The sequence below is a fragment of the Artemia sp. Qi Xiang Cuo genome, chromosome 19 (assembly GCF_049724085.1).
Source record: "Artemia sp. Qi Xiang Cuo chromosome 19, ASM4972408v1, whole genome shotgun sequence".
Taxonomy (NCBI): Eukaryota; Metazoa; Arthropoda; class Branchiopoda; order Anostraca; family Artemiidae; genus Artemia; species Artemia sp. Qi Xiang Cuo.
Window position 1 is genome coordinate 5,719,820 of NC_142812.1, and position 14,530 is coordinate 5,734,349.

A 14,530-nucleotide genomic window follows, 5' to 3' on the forward strand; every position below is an offset into this window, starting at 1 on the left:
TCACCCAGTATAGAAAACTGTCTTCGCTCGACCGAATATTCGGCTCAGTTCCGTTTCGGATCAGATTCCGTTGAGAAATTTGGTTTGTCTTGCCACTAAAACTGTATTTCAAATAACTAAGATCTTGCTACTTATAAACAAGAAAAAAAATATGCTACTAGTGCACACGATCAAATATGCAGCAAGTTCTTTTTTTTGAAATTTGCCAGTGACCTCACAGAATGCTTTCAGTCCAACATACCATATGAAATTCAAATCTAAAAATGATAGTATGGAGGGGGGGCTGCCATGGCATTGAAAATCTTCCTTGAATAGTTGAAAAGTATAGCATGGTCGTCCCAAGCCTTCAGTCTTAATACTTTTGATTTTTCCAGACATCAGAGCAACAAATTATTCGTTATTTTTAGACTTTTTTAGATACAAATTTATTTAAGGAATATTTTATTTTATTTGCTCTATTTCGTCTTCAGAACCTCTCTAGAAACAAAAAAGTATATCTTTTAATTTTTCATACAGCCTAGGTCAATTGAACTGACCTTGGTTGTACGAAAGATTTCTAAATAAAAATATTGCTTTATATTGTTAGAATTTCATATCAGAAGATATTCTACGGACCTACACAACATTACACAAGATTCTTATCTAGATTTGCTTTGTGTTTGATCATCGCATTGGATTTTATTTGTACAAAAGAACACTTAGCTTATCAGATGTCACTTACTTTTGTTTTATTTTGTGCAAAGCATTTTTTTCCCGTGTGTTTCTTTTAGTAGGTGTTAACTGTATAACCTTGTTTTTTTTCTTTTTTTGGTTGATAAAGCTTTCCAGATGCGAAGCCGAAATATCCGTACTTTTATTACAACATACAAATTTTTCCCTTTTTGTTGAATTATTTGAAAAAAAACTACGTTTTCTAAAGAGTTAGAGAGGCTGAGTCACAAGTTCGAACCTTAAAACGTACAGGGATTAGGAGGTACAGTTGGGGGGCTGCAGGCCCCCAAACCCCACGCTTTTGCAGCCTTTAAATAAAAAAAACAAGTTTTTTAAACTGAAAGTAAGGAGCGACATCAAAGCATAACACACACAGAATTTAGTCCGGATATGCCAGAGGCTGTCCCTTCTTCAACACACCGTGCTTTACGAGAAAGTTTTTATTTCTTAAAAAAAATAGAGTAGTGAGAAAGTCAAAAGTTAGAGTTACGAGTTAGGCGGTAAAGAGACGACAGCCCCTGTTAGATAGGGACTAATTTATAATCATTTTAAGTTTTAATGTCGCTCCTTACTTTCAGTTTAAAAAACTTGTTTTTTTTATTTAATTTCTGATCGTTTTTTAGTTAATGCAGCTTTTATTTTGGCTCACCGTCATTGAATAAGTAAACAGAATTTGCATAAAAATTTTACTTTTCTTTTGCTAAATGGCTGTCTCTAAATTTGGTTCTGACGTAATTTACAAATTAACTTACGTAACGAACTTCTATATTCGTATATTTTTCTCCTGGCAAAAAATACAAAGTTGCAGATTTTTGCAGATATATGCTTGAAACCTATGTAATAGGGTTTTCTGATACGCTGAATCTGACGGTGTGATTTTCATTAAAATTCTTTCACTTGTAGGGAATGTTTCCCCCCTCTTTAAAAAATCAGGTAAATTTTCTCAGGCTCGTAGCCTTTGATGAGTAGTACTAAACTGAATAAAATTTTTATATTTAGAATCAGCATTATAAGCCCATTCTTTTGATACATTTATTGACATCAAAATTCCGTTTTTAAAAGTTTCGATTACTATTGAGCCGTATGGCTTGTTTTTTTTATTGTTTTTTTTTATTACGTATATGTTATTACGTATATGAGGGGTTTCTCCCCTTAGTAAATACCACGCTCTTTAAGTTAAAAGTAAAAAAAAATTTAATTCCCAAACCCCTGAATCACAAAGACCGTTTAATTAGAATAGATAGCTCTTTTGAAAGCACTAAAAAAAACTGTAGCGTAAAGAGCGAGGTATTGACTTGGGGGAGAACCCCCTCCAATACGTAATAATTTCTGTTCGTTTTAAGTTCTAATGTTGCTTCTTACTTTCAGTTGAAAAAACTTCTTTTTTTTAATTTAATTTTGATCGTTTTTTAAATAATGCTTGGAAATAACTTATATTTTATATTTGAAATCAGAATTAAAATATGATTCTTTTGATGTATCTATTGGTATCAAAATTCCGTTACCATTCGGTTACCATTCGGTTACCAGAGTTTCGGTTACCATTGAGCCGGGTCGCTCCTTACTTACAGTTCGTTACCACCAACTGTTTGATAAGAGGATTATTTTGATCTAATTTAATAATAAAATACTATGCTTTTGGGAATTTCAAAAATTAACATGGGCTCTTATAGGAAAACGAGGTTTTTCGAGGCTTCGAATGAGTCCTTATTCACCCGGATCCGTTGCCAACTGTGGCATGTAGGCGTGGCTGATAAAAAAAAATAATTTGATGAGCATTAAGTGGCTATATTTGGTTTTTGGAAAACAGGGAAGGAGTGATCGGATTGAGCTGAAATTTTGAGGATAAGCTCCCAGGCCCTAGGAAAGCTTATCCTCTAAATTTCAGCCCAATCGGACAACGATAAAGGGGGGCTGTGGTGGGAGGGTCAAAACTTCCGGCCCATTTTCCTCCATGAAGATAAAGTCGAAGGGGGGGTGAAATTTTGCATGTTTCTTAGTTTGAGCTTAGGCTATAAAATGCGATCACCGCCGTCTCTCTGCGACCGCTAGGACCGGAAATCGCTTAACATTTTGGTGGGTCGCCTCTTTAAAGAGGCACAAGTGTGCCTCCTTGAAAAAGTCAAGGTACTTACGTGTTAGCCCGACAACACTCAAGAAATGAAGTTAGGTTAATCCTAAAGAAAAATCCTAAAATAAGATGAAAATATAATACTTTATAAACAAAATCATGGAAACTACACCAAAGAATTAGGGAAGGGGGGGGAGAACAAATTATATTAAATATCTAACCTAACCCAACGAAAATACCATCTCTACATAGGCTATTAAATATTGAATGAAAACTTAGCTTCTAGTTTATTTCAGTGAACCTAAGCTAATTGTTTACGTATACAGTATGGTAAACCAGTTTTTAGCAGCAAAATTCTTGAGTGTTGTCGGGCTAACACATAAGTACCAAAATTCAATTTCACCCCATGATATATTTTCCTTTCTAATAATACTCACAAGATATTGAAAAAGACGGTACTTGTGTCTTATAGCCACCACACTCAAGTTCTGTCGAGAAGCGAAGTTTGACTGATGCTAATGAAATAAAGCAAAATATAATGAAAATATAATACTTTATCAACAAAATTATGAGAAGTACAACAAAGAATGGGGGGGGGGCACCCAGACCGCATTATATTAGCCTAAATACGTAGCCTAAACTAACCTAACCTAAATACCAACTAGATATTTAATTAAAATATAGGTACAATGTAGTTTCCCACCGAACCGAAGCTAATATTGTCTAGTATAAAGACCATGAAAACCGGTTATTGTCTCATGTTCGCGATACAAGATCTTGAGTGTGGTGGCTGTAAGACAAAAGTACCAAAAAGACTAACCTTATAACCTACAACTGAACGACCCAAAAACAACCGATTATGCCCCAAACATGGAACAAACTACAGAGGTCTAGCGGTACAGTGGATTGATCTCTGCTTGGCAATCCTGGGCCCAAGGTTCAATCCGAGATGTCAAGGGGCCTGGAATCGCATGGAGATAATGCAGTAGCGTCCCCAAATGATCAAACAACAATAAGAAGAAGAAGGTTCCTAGACGCTACAAAGTGAGCATGTTCAACGTTTGAGTAACTTTAAACTTCACACCTTATCGAAGGGGGCTCGGCTGGGTCTTTTGACCATCCTTTCGCTTGAATGACCTTTGCTATTATAAGTCATTCTTATGTTTCAAGAAACTTCAGAAAGTTCGTAACAGGAAGTGAATACCCTAAATTTTAAAACAAAAGGACGTAAAACCATAGCATGTTGTTTTGGCAAAAGGTAATAAAAGTTGGAACTAATGAGATGTGTTTGTTTCCGGAAACTCACTTTATGTACATGCTTAAGACTGTAGTAATTTTGCCAAGTGTATTTTCGTAGAAAAACAAAAGACAAGTTAAAGCGATGCCAAAAAGTCTCCACTCCTGAATAGAGATTTTTGTTGGCCATATGAATGAATTTTTCATTTCATTCAACAAATTTTGTTTACTTGACCTACTTAGTATTGAGGTTACTTTGTAATATTATATTACAACATGTTTCGTCAAAGGAAAGGAAAGACAAGCATATATTTTCCAATCCTCAAGGAAATTCTTATAGAGATCAAGATTGTCCAACTTTATTTTCATTCACGTGGATGAATCTAAAGGCCAAGAAACAGATGTAGCATTTCAAGCTAATTCCTTCTAGATCCTACTAATGTACATAATTAAAACCATGGAAATAGCAATTTTGCCAAGTGTTATGTCATAGAAAAAAACAGTAGGTCAGTCAAACTGATGCTGAATATCCCTATTCCTGAATTCGGGTTCTTCATTTTGTGGAGATCCAGGCTGTCCAACTTCGTGGTTGTCAGTCTAAGGCTCAAGAAAATACAAGACATCTTTTTTCACTGTTTCGAAGGAATTGAAACTTTCTCCAGAAGCGCATTAAGTAGCGCTCCTACCCGTACCCAAGAATTGTCCCCTCAAGATTAGTATGTAGCCCCTCCTGGACAAAATGCAAGATTGAGGCCTGAAAGTTCAATTCTCGCGTTTTATCTCTCCTAAAAAATTCATCTCTTGCCCCTTCCCTGAACATTCATAAGTAGTCTATTGCATAGAGGAGGAGGCCCAACTTAACAACGCTTTAGATTGGCAAACTAAGTGGGAGACGCAAGACTTCACTTACTTGACTTGACTTAGGCATCCTGCCGGGTGCTGCTCGGCGTAGAGTAACGTCTGCCTCCTCCATCCGCTTCTGTCTAGTGCGAGCATTTGTTCTTCACTCGGTCTGATGTTTGCCATCGCCAGAAACTCGGAGATGCTGTCAGACCATCGTTTCTTCGGTCGACAGCGGGGTCGCTTCCAACCGGTTTCCATAGGGTCAAAGTCTAAGATCGTCTTTGCAGGTAATTGCAGGACCATTCGCAGTAGGTGTCCAAACCATCGTAAGGTACGCTCAGCTGCATGGGTAAACAACCGAGAGTGCTTAGTGAGCTGCAGCAGCTTCTCATTACTCATCATCATGACATTCTCAATACTCTTAAACATTCGATCCTTCTCAGGCTCTTCGTCTGGAATATGGACCCAAGAAACCAAAGGAAAAAAAGCAACATTTCCCAAAGAACCGCATCTCTGTACATGGCTGTCCTTCCTCTAAGGATCGAATCTATGTGCAACTATGTTTACAAATTTGCGATGTTATTCCTGAGTAACCGAATTTTACTACAAATCCTCAAAATCCTTCCTATCATTTTCTCTTCTGTTGAACCAAGTTTTTAAATATGGCTTAGAAAGGAAAAAAACAGGGAAACAAGGGTCACCAGATTTGCCTTTCTTCATGTTCACCGTGACATTAATACCACTCTGTTTAATATACAGATCAATTAGCAGTTAAAATAGGACTCAAGAACTGGTTATATTATATGCAGGACTTTGGAGCCGGAGTCGTGGAATCAGAGTTTTAGTGATTTTTTGCTGAATGGAGTCGGAGTAACAGAAATAATGTAAGTCTCTTCGGAGTCGAAGCTGGAGTTGGGGTTATGGAAACACATACATGCCGGAGTAACGCCAAATATTCTTAAATACTACTAAAAAGTGGCAATAATAAACAAAATTAATATTGTAAGCTAATTATAGTGAACAGGATTTTATTTGCACCGTAGTACTACATTACTACTCCAGAAACAATTTATCGGAATCGGAGCAATTATGTTTAAAATTTCAGGAGTCGGAGTCAGAATTGGAGTTGGTATATTGAAAATGTCCGGAGTCGGAGTTCGAATAGCCTATAGCCGACTCCAAAGCCCTGATTATATGCATATTTTTTTTATGAGGAATAAATGCAATACTGCGCATAACTTTATTGAACTGACGGCTGGATGATGGATAGAAGCGGCCATGCCATCCTAAATACAAATAACCTCGCTGTGAAGCCTAAATGTCGTTCCTAACATTTTACACTTACGACATAATTGACAAAACAACGCTTATTCAGCTGTTCTCAAAGGGAAGAGCAACAGGGCAATTGACGTTAGGAGGACCCAGTGCATTAAAAATACATTTGCTCCTCCTCCCTTTGATACCACCATCAAACAGTTTCTGGGAATCATCTCAGATATTCCAAAATGTCAGATACGACGCATGAACATGCTAGCGATGATAAGGTGAATCATGCTGGAATAAAAATGTTACTCACTCCCTCCTAAATCCCACATCTGCTGCTAAGAGCATCAGACACACACAAAAAAAGAAATCAACCTCAAAGGGAACATAAATTTCAAGTTTCGAATTGAACATTCTAAAGTTCAGAGTCCGCCATATTACCCCCTACACCCACCGTGTTACCTTAAAGTGTGCTTAGGTGCTTTACGTTGCAATCGTCACAATACTCAATTGCAACGCCCCCCCCCCCCCCCCGCTCATATTGTACTTTTGGGAAACGCGAAAGCAACAACACTTCGGGAAACACTTACCTAAGCCAGCTTTTTTTTTACTCCGACCCGGTACAAGGTTAAAAAAAAAATTCAACTCGCCTTTTTAAAGAAATCACTTATTTTCAAAATAATTTTCATTATTTAATAGAAATCCAAATATTTCGTTGCTTATTTTATATAAAAAACTTGGCTTTTTATGCTCATTCCAAATATATCGAAAGCTACGAGCCTGAGGAGATTTGCTTGATTTTCGAAAAGGGGGCGGGGAACTATATATTTCCTATACAATGCATTTTTATATTTCCTAAAGTTATATACAGTGATGTTTAAGTGTACATCGAATATTATGAAGGAGGGGTCTTGGTTCATTTTTAGAGGGGGGGGAGGATCAGGTGTCTCAAAAAGTAAATTTTAATGCCAAAATATCCCAACTCTCATTGAGCTTCCAGATAAATAAAGAATGAATTTTGGTGGTGGTGTTGGTAGAAATGGATATATATTCTCTCTTGATTTCCATGAATATTTTTTGGCTACACCTTCATTACTGATCCTAGGTGGAAGGGGAGATAATTTTTACCCTCTCATTCCGACAGTCTTTTTCTACGTAACATAAACGGTTAAATCTACCTGCCAACCGGCACAGAAAAAAGAAAAAGGGGAGGCATTATGAGACTCGCCAAGAAATTTCTTTGGGAAACTGGGTTGGCAAGTACTACCCAGGAGTTTGGTTTTCAGCGATTTTAAAGGGTAATATTTCTCTTTTCTTATGTATTAATTTAAAAAACTTTCCGAAAAATATATTTTTCAATGAAAAGTAAAGGCCATTTTAAACTAAAGCTCAGCAGATACAAATACCTTTTAAAATTCAAACTCAAAACGACCAGAAATTACTGTTAAATGATAAATGAAACCCAAAACGAACAGAAATTAAATAAGCAATCATAGCAAAAACATACAACAAGTAATAATATAAATGAATGAATAGATCTTAAAGCGAATAATGCTTAGATTGAATATGAAAATCAAGCTTAAAACGAAAAAAAATATCTTCCTATTGAAGTATAAAGGAAACTTAAAACGAACAGAAATTAAATAAACAATCAATGCGAACAAACATACAATAGATATTAATGTAAATTAATAAATAAATCTTAAAACGATTGAAACTTAAATTGAATATGCAAATCAAGCTTGAAACGAATAAAAATCACCACAAACAAGAGTTTGGGTATGACCTCCTTCTCTCACTGTAAAAGTCTAAAACCTACTTTGTCAATGGCACCTTACTGAAAACTTTTTGCATCTTCAAAAGCCTAGGAAAGTATTAACAACATCAACTTGAATATTTGGTGAATGATTATATTAATCATTGAAAGATCCATCTGTTCCAGATTTTATTTCGCTGTAATTGTATTTTTATTTTCAATATTGTAAGAACTGGAAAAGAAAATATTTGTAATATAGTCCGTTTTCAGTTAAGCGCCAATGACGCAGAAGGCTTTTGGTTTTTATTTACAGGTAGGAAAGGAGGCAATATCCGAACACTTGTTTGTAGGGAAACTATATTCGTCTTTCACAACTTTAAAAAGAGCTAATAAATTAAACTGAATATTTGATGTATAATGATATTAATTGCTGAAAGCTCATCAGTTCAAAATGTTACTATAATTTTAATGTTTATTTTCAATATTAAGTACAAAAGAAAACATTTGTCATAAAATTGGTTTTCAGTAAAGCGTCTTAATTTTTTTTTAAATTAATTTTTGTTCGTTTTTGATTGCAAAAAAATTCATGTTTTTAAAAATTCCTTATTTCAAAATCAAACTTTAAAAAAATCAAATATTCATCGAAGTAACAAAACTGATATCAAAGTAACAATATAAAAGTGAAAAAATGGGTTTGTGTCAACCCCGGAGTTTTTATTATCTGATGTTTGAACTATTTTTAACAAAATTGCTATCTAAAAATGTTTATCGGATGGGTTTGGGGAGAAAGGGCGTGGGGGGACTAGGTTAAGCTTCGGTCTCTTTTGACTCTTTAAAAGTGAACTGGAACTTTCAATTTTCATTCAAATGAGCCCTCTCTGAAGTTTTTACGAGTATCACTTCTATAAGAACCATATATATCCCCGGAGTATAACTTACAACGCCTATCCCTGGGCCCTGGGGTTGTGTCGACTCTGGAGTTTTAATATCTGATGGTTGAACTATTTTTAACAAAATGGTAACCTGAAATTTTTATCGGATGGGTTTATCCATCCGATACACCCAAAGACGTGGAGGGCGGGAGGTGCTAGTTACCCTCTGATTTTTTTTCCCTCTAAGAAAATGAACTATAACTTTTAATTTCCATTCAAATGAACAGGAGTTTTTTCTTATCTGATCTTTGAACTATTTTGAACGAAATGACCATACGTTAAGGAGTTTTTGTTATATGATCTTTGAACGATTTTTAACAAAATTGCAACCTCAAATTTTTTATCAGATGTTTTTGGGGAAAAAGGGCTTGGGCGGGGGATGGAGCAGTTGCAGTCTAATCACTTTTTACTCTTAAAAAGGGCACTAGAACTCTCAACTTCCAATCGAATGAGCCCCCTTTGAAGTTTTTTACGAAGACCTCTTCTATATGAAGTGCCTCTGGGGAAAAATAAATGAAGTGTGGGGGGGGAGGCTAGCTGCCCTCCGATTACTTTTGGCTCTTAAAAAGTGAATTACAACTTTCAATTTCCAATCAAATGAGCCATCTAGGAATTTTATACGAGCATCCCTTCCATAACAACCATATATGCCCCCAGGGCATAACTTACACCGCCTAACCCCGGGCCCTGGGTGGCTGTGTCGACACCGGAGTGTTTTGTTATCTGAACTTTGACCCATTTTTAACAAGATATCCGTCTCAAAATTTTTATATTATGCATTTAGGGTATGGAGGAGGGGGGGCTAGTTGCCCTCCGATCTCTTTTGACTCTTAAAAATTGAACAAGAACTTTCAATTTCAAATCAAATGAGTCCTCTCAGTTTATACGAGCATCCCTTTCATAAGAACCATATACGCCCCCAGGACAACACTTACAACGCCTATCCTCAGGGCTCTGGGGGGGGGGGGTTTGTTATCTAATTTTCGAACAATTTCGAAAATACTGGCTATCTCATAATTAGTAGGGGGCGGGTTTGGGGAAAAAAGAGCGTGGTGGGGGGGGGCTAGTTTAACGCTCTTGACTCTTAAAAAGTGAACTAGAACTTTCAATTTCCAATCAAATGAGCCCTCTATGAAGTTTACACAATCATCCCTTTCATAAGAACCATACATGCCCTAAGGGCATAACTTAGAACGCCATCCCATGTGCTCTGGGGGGGGGGGGGGTATTGACACCGGAGTTATTCTTATCCGACCTTTGAACTATTTTTTTTAACAAGATGTCTATCTCAAAATTTTCATCAGATAGGTTTTGAAAAAGAACGCGTGGGGATAGCTTCCCTCGGATCTCTTTTGACAATTAAAAAGTGAGCTCGAACTTTCAAAATCAAATGAGCCCTTTCTGAAGTTTATACGAGAATCCCTTTCCTAAGAACAATAAATGCCCCTTGGCATAACTTAAAACGCCAGCCCCCGGACCCTGGGGGGTTGTGACGACACATGAGTTTTTGTTATATTGTCTTTGAACTATTTAAAAAAAAGCTATCTCAAAGTTCTTATCGGATGGGTTTGAGGAAAAAAGGACGTGGAGGGCGGGGGGGGCTAGGTTCCTTCCAATCTCTTTTGACTCTTAAAAAGTGAACTAGAACTTTCAATTTCCAATCCAATGGTCCCTCTTTGAAGTTAATACGAGCATCCCTTCCACAAGACCCATATATGCCCCCAGGGCATAATTTACAACGCCTACCCCCGGGCCCTGGTGGGTTGTGTCGACACCGGAACTTTTGTTACATGATCTTTGAACTATTTTTAACAAAATAGCTATCTTAAAATTTTTATTGGATGCATTTGGGGGCCCTCTCTGAAGTTTATACGAGAATTCCTTCCATAAGAACAATATATGCCCCCAGGGCATAACTTATAACCCTTGTCCCTAAAAGCTGTGGGGGGAGTGTTCTACTCAGTCATATAGTGTCAAGAACTCTCAACCATTTTCAAAAACAGTACTACATCAAAATTTTGATTGGATATGTTCGGTGAAATGTGGGCGCGGAATGGGTGTCAGTTGCTTATGAATCACCTTAGACTATTAAAAAGGGAACTATCCATTTAAATTTCCAATTTCCAATCGAGTGAGCCCTTTCTGAAGTTTCTACCACACTGTTGTCTATACAAAACCTTATATGCCCCTAGGGAATAACTTACAACCCTCGCCCTGATGGCTATGTGGCAGTTGTCAACCTCAAAGACCTGATTTCCAGAACTTAAGGCTGTCTCAAAATTTTGATTGGATGTGTTTGGGAAAAGGCGGGCGTGAGAGGGGGGTTAGTTGCCCTCCAATCATTTTCGACTATTAAAAAGGGCACTAGCCCTTTGAATTTCCAATCGAATGAGTCTTTTTGAAGTTTCTACTACACCGCCTTCTATAAAAACCTTATATGCCCCCAGGGTATAACTTAAAACCCCTGCCTTGAGGGTCGTCGGGGAGCGTCCTCCTAAGAAACATATTTTCTATCTGAAAATCAACTACGCTGAACAAAATGGCTATATCAAAATTTTGATTGGATGTGTTTGGGGGAATGATGGGCGTGTGGGGGGGGGGGGCTAGTTGCCCTTAAATACCCTTCAAATATTTAAAACGACAATATCCCTTCGAATTTCAAACAAATGGGCGTCTTTTAAAGGTGTTACGAAAACGCTTTCTATAAAAACCTTAATTGCCCCCAGGGCTAATCTTACTGCGCATGCCATAAGGGTTGTGGGGGATTTACAACCTCAAAAACGTAATTGAAATCTTAAAATGAACCACGCTGACCAAACTGGATATCTCAAAATTTTTATTGGATGTGTTTGGGGAAATGATGGGCGTCGGGTGGGGGGGGGGGGCTAGTTGCTCTCCAATCAGTTTCGACTATTAAAAAGGGCACTAGCCCTTTGAATTTCCAATCGAATGAGTCTTTTTTGAAGTTTCTACGACAATACCTTCAATAAAAACCTTACATGCCCCCAGGGTATATCAAGACCTCATTCCAGCGGCATTGATGGGGGAGATTCATGCTCAAAAACGCAACTTCTTGCCGAAAGCCAACTATGTTGAACAATGGCTATATCAAAATTATGTGCTGATGTTTTTGGGGGACTGATGGGCGTGGGGGGGGGCTAGTTGCCCTCCAATCACTTTTGACTATTAAAAAGGGCACTAGTTCTTTGAATTTCCAATCGAATGAGCCTGTTTTGAAGTTTCTACGACAACGCCTTCTATAAAAACCTTATATGCCCCCAGGGCATAACTTGAAACCCTTGCCTTGAGGGTTGTGGGGGAGTGTCCTCCTCAAAAACATATTTTCTATCTGGAAATCGACTACGCTGAACAAAACGGCTATCTCAAAATTTTGATTGGATGTGTTTGAGGGAATCATGAGCTTGGAGGGGGGGGGGCTAGTTACCCTCCAATCACTTTTGACTATTAAAAAGGGCCCTAGAACTCTTGATTTCCAATCGAATGAGCCCCCTTTGAAGTTTATACGACGACCCCTTCCATTTGAAGTGCCTCTGGGGAAAAAAAAAAAAAATAATAAAACATTGGAGCCGTATGGCCTTTACTATAGGCAACACTACAGCATTGCCTCTGATACAATTTTTCTAAGTATTTAAACATATTTATTACAATGGTACGGTGTTTAAACATAAGAGAACCCTAATGGGGAGATCGCGATGGCTTCAGCCGCGAAGGAGATGAAATATCGCAGAATTTCCATCCATAGCCCTTTCTGTCCACCTGAAATCCTATGGTAAAAATATAAGGGCTTTTTCAGCAAAACTACTCTTCATCGAATATTTCGACGAAATATTCAAATTTCGTCTAAAATCTTAATTATAATTTAACATTTTAATTTCTTAGGCAGAAAAATTGGAAAAGCGGAACGCTACCAATCAATTTGCAATTGTTAATATGACGTCGGCTTGATGTCGAACCTAGTTTGATAATTAAATTTTAAAGAACAAGTTTTTTTTCAAATGAAACTAGGTAGCAATATTAAAACTAACTAAGAAACTATGGCGTAATTAATTTGAAATAATGGCGTAAATTATTGCATGAGGCGTAAATTATATACTCCCTCCTCAATCCCTCGGTCTTTACGCTTAAGTTTGACTTTTTGTCCAATTTTTTAAAAACGACCGCTGAAACACAAAGGCCGTTGAATTGGAATAAGTAGCTTTTTTAAATCAATAAAAAACCTAAGCGTAACGAGCAAGGGATTGAGGAGGGGGCATATACAGAATAATTCTCTTCGTTTTTAAGTTTTAATATTGCGCCTTACTTTCAGTTGAAAAACAAACTTGTTTTTTTTTCATTTAATTCTAAAATTATTTTGGACATACAATCTGTTTCGATGCTTATTCTTTAAATACAAGGCTGAAAACACAACTTCAGCTGTACATTGGTGACAAAAGGCATTAAAAAATTGTGTCCCTGTTTCGCTTACATTTGGTTACTTTTTTGACTGTATAACCAAAAAAGACTTAGAGGTACAATTCAAAACTCTTTTTTCAGGGCTCTTTCGCACGAAATTCCCACCAAATTAATCAAGTTGAATGATAAATACAGATATCCCTTAGAAATAACCAATGTTCGTTCTTTATCTCACAGACGTTTAAAAACCGTTTCTTTCTGGCCATCGTGAACAGCGTTGCCAATATGGTAAAACTGTACCGTTTTTGGTACAATTTGGAGGTCCTGGTACAATACGTTACATTTAAAAAAAATTGGCACAATAAAAAATTCCCTGTACATTTTGGTACTTGCTCCAATCTTACTCGGCCATCTGAAGTTTTGAGTTATCGAAAATTTTCTTGTTGTCATGGCTTAATTTTAACCTGCTGTCCATATTGTACAAATCACGGTACAAATTTACTTGGAAAACTGGTAGAGTTTACTTCTGACCGTTGGCAACGCTGATCATGAATTATATTACAATTTCAACGCATTGTGATTTTTTTTCTGTTGCAAAATTTTTTTCTGCGACCCAGTGTCGCGTCACGACCCATTTTGGGAAACGCTGAACTTTGTTACCGCCAGAGTTCTGACAACTACATTCCAAAAAACCTCACACAAGTGCATTAACTGATAATTTATTGCATTAGCTAATATCTGAAAATCGTACCTGCATGCCACAGAGTCGAACACCCAGCGAAGCGGAAGTACTAGCAGCGCACTTGGCAATTTGCCGAACTTTCTTTTCCGCAGATGCATCGTCACCATGCTGCCGAGTGCCCATTTTTAAATCTAAAACGCATGGATGAACGAATTTCGACGCCACATTTTCCAATAATAAGAAAACTGCAAATAAAAAAAAACAACCGTAAATAAGTGAAATAGGTAAAGTTCAAAAGAGGATGAGATTTAAGTTCAAGACCATTCTATCGAGAAAGAAACCTGCCACGAACGCAAGCACTGGTCTCAAAGCTATCACCTACAACTTTTCCTATGATTTTTGGTATTTTCCCTTTAGGTTTTTGCAATTTTCACTCTAATTTTACCTGATTTAACAATTTTTTCTGCTGTTTTGAAGAATTTAGACGCAACCTTGAAGAAAAACACTTCTAGCTCAAAGACTGTAAACTTTACAAAGCTTTTTAATTAAATTTTGAATGAAGCTTTTTCTGCTGAATCCAGAAATGCTACTTTTTTTTATTGCCAACGCTCCCAATTTGAAGT

General features: G+C 37.0%; 1 protein-coding gene across 2 annotated transcripts in view; it reads right to left on the bottom strand.

Annotated features, from left to right (window-relative positions):
* Nucleotides 1-14,530, bottom strand: part of Ip6k (Inositol hexakisphosphate kinase) — a 110,424-nt gene that overhangs the window by 58,879 nt on the left and 37,015 nt on the right. For both annotated transcript variants that reach the window (XM_089105508.1, XM_089105507.1), the window contains exon 5: nt 13,977-14,152. In XM_089105508.1, coding sequence (XP_088961634.1) covers nt 13,977-14,152 — 176 coding nt within the window. The remainder of the gene's footprint in view (nt 1-13,976; nt 14,153-14,530) is intronic.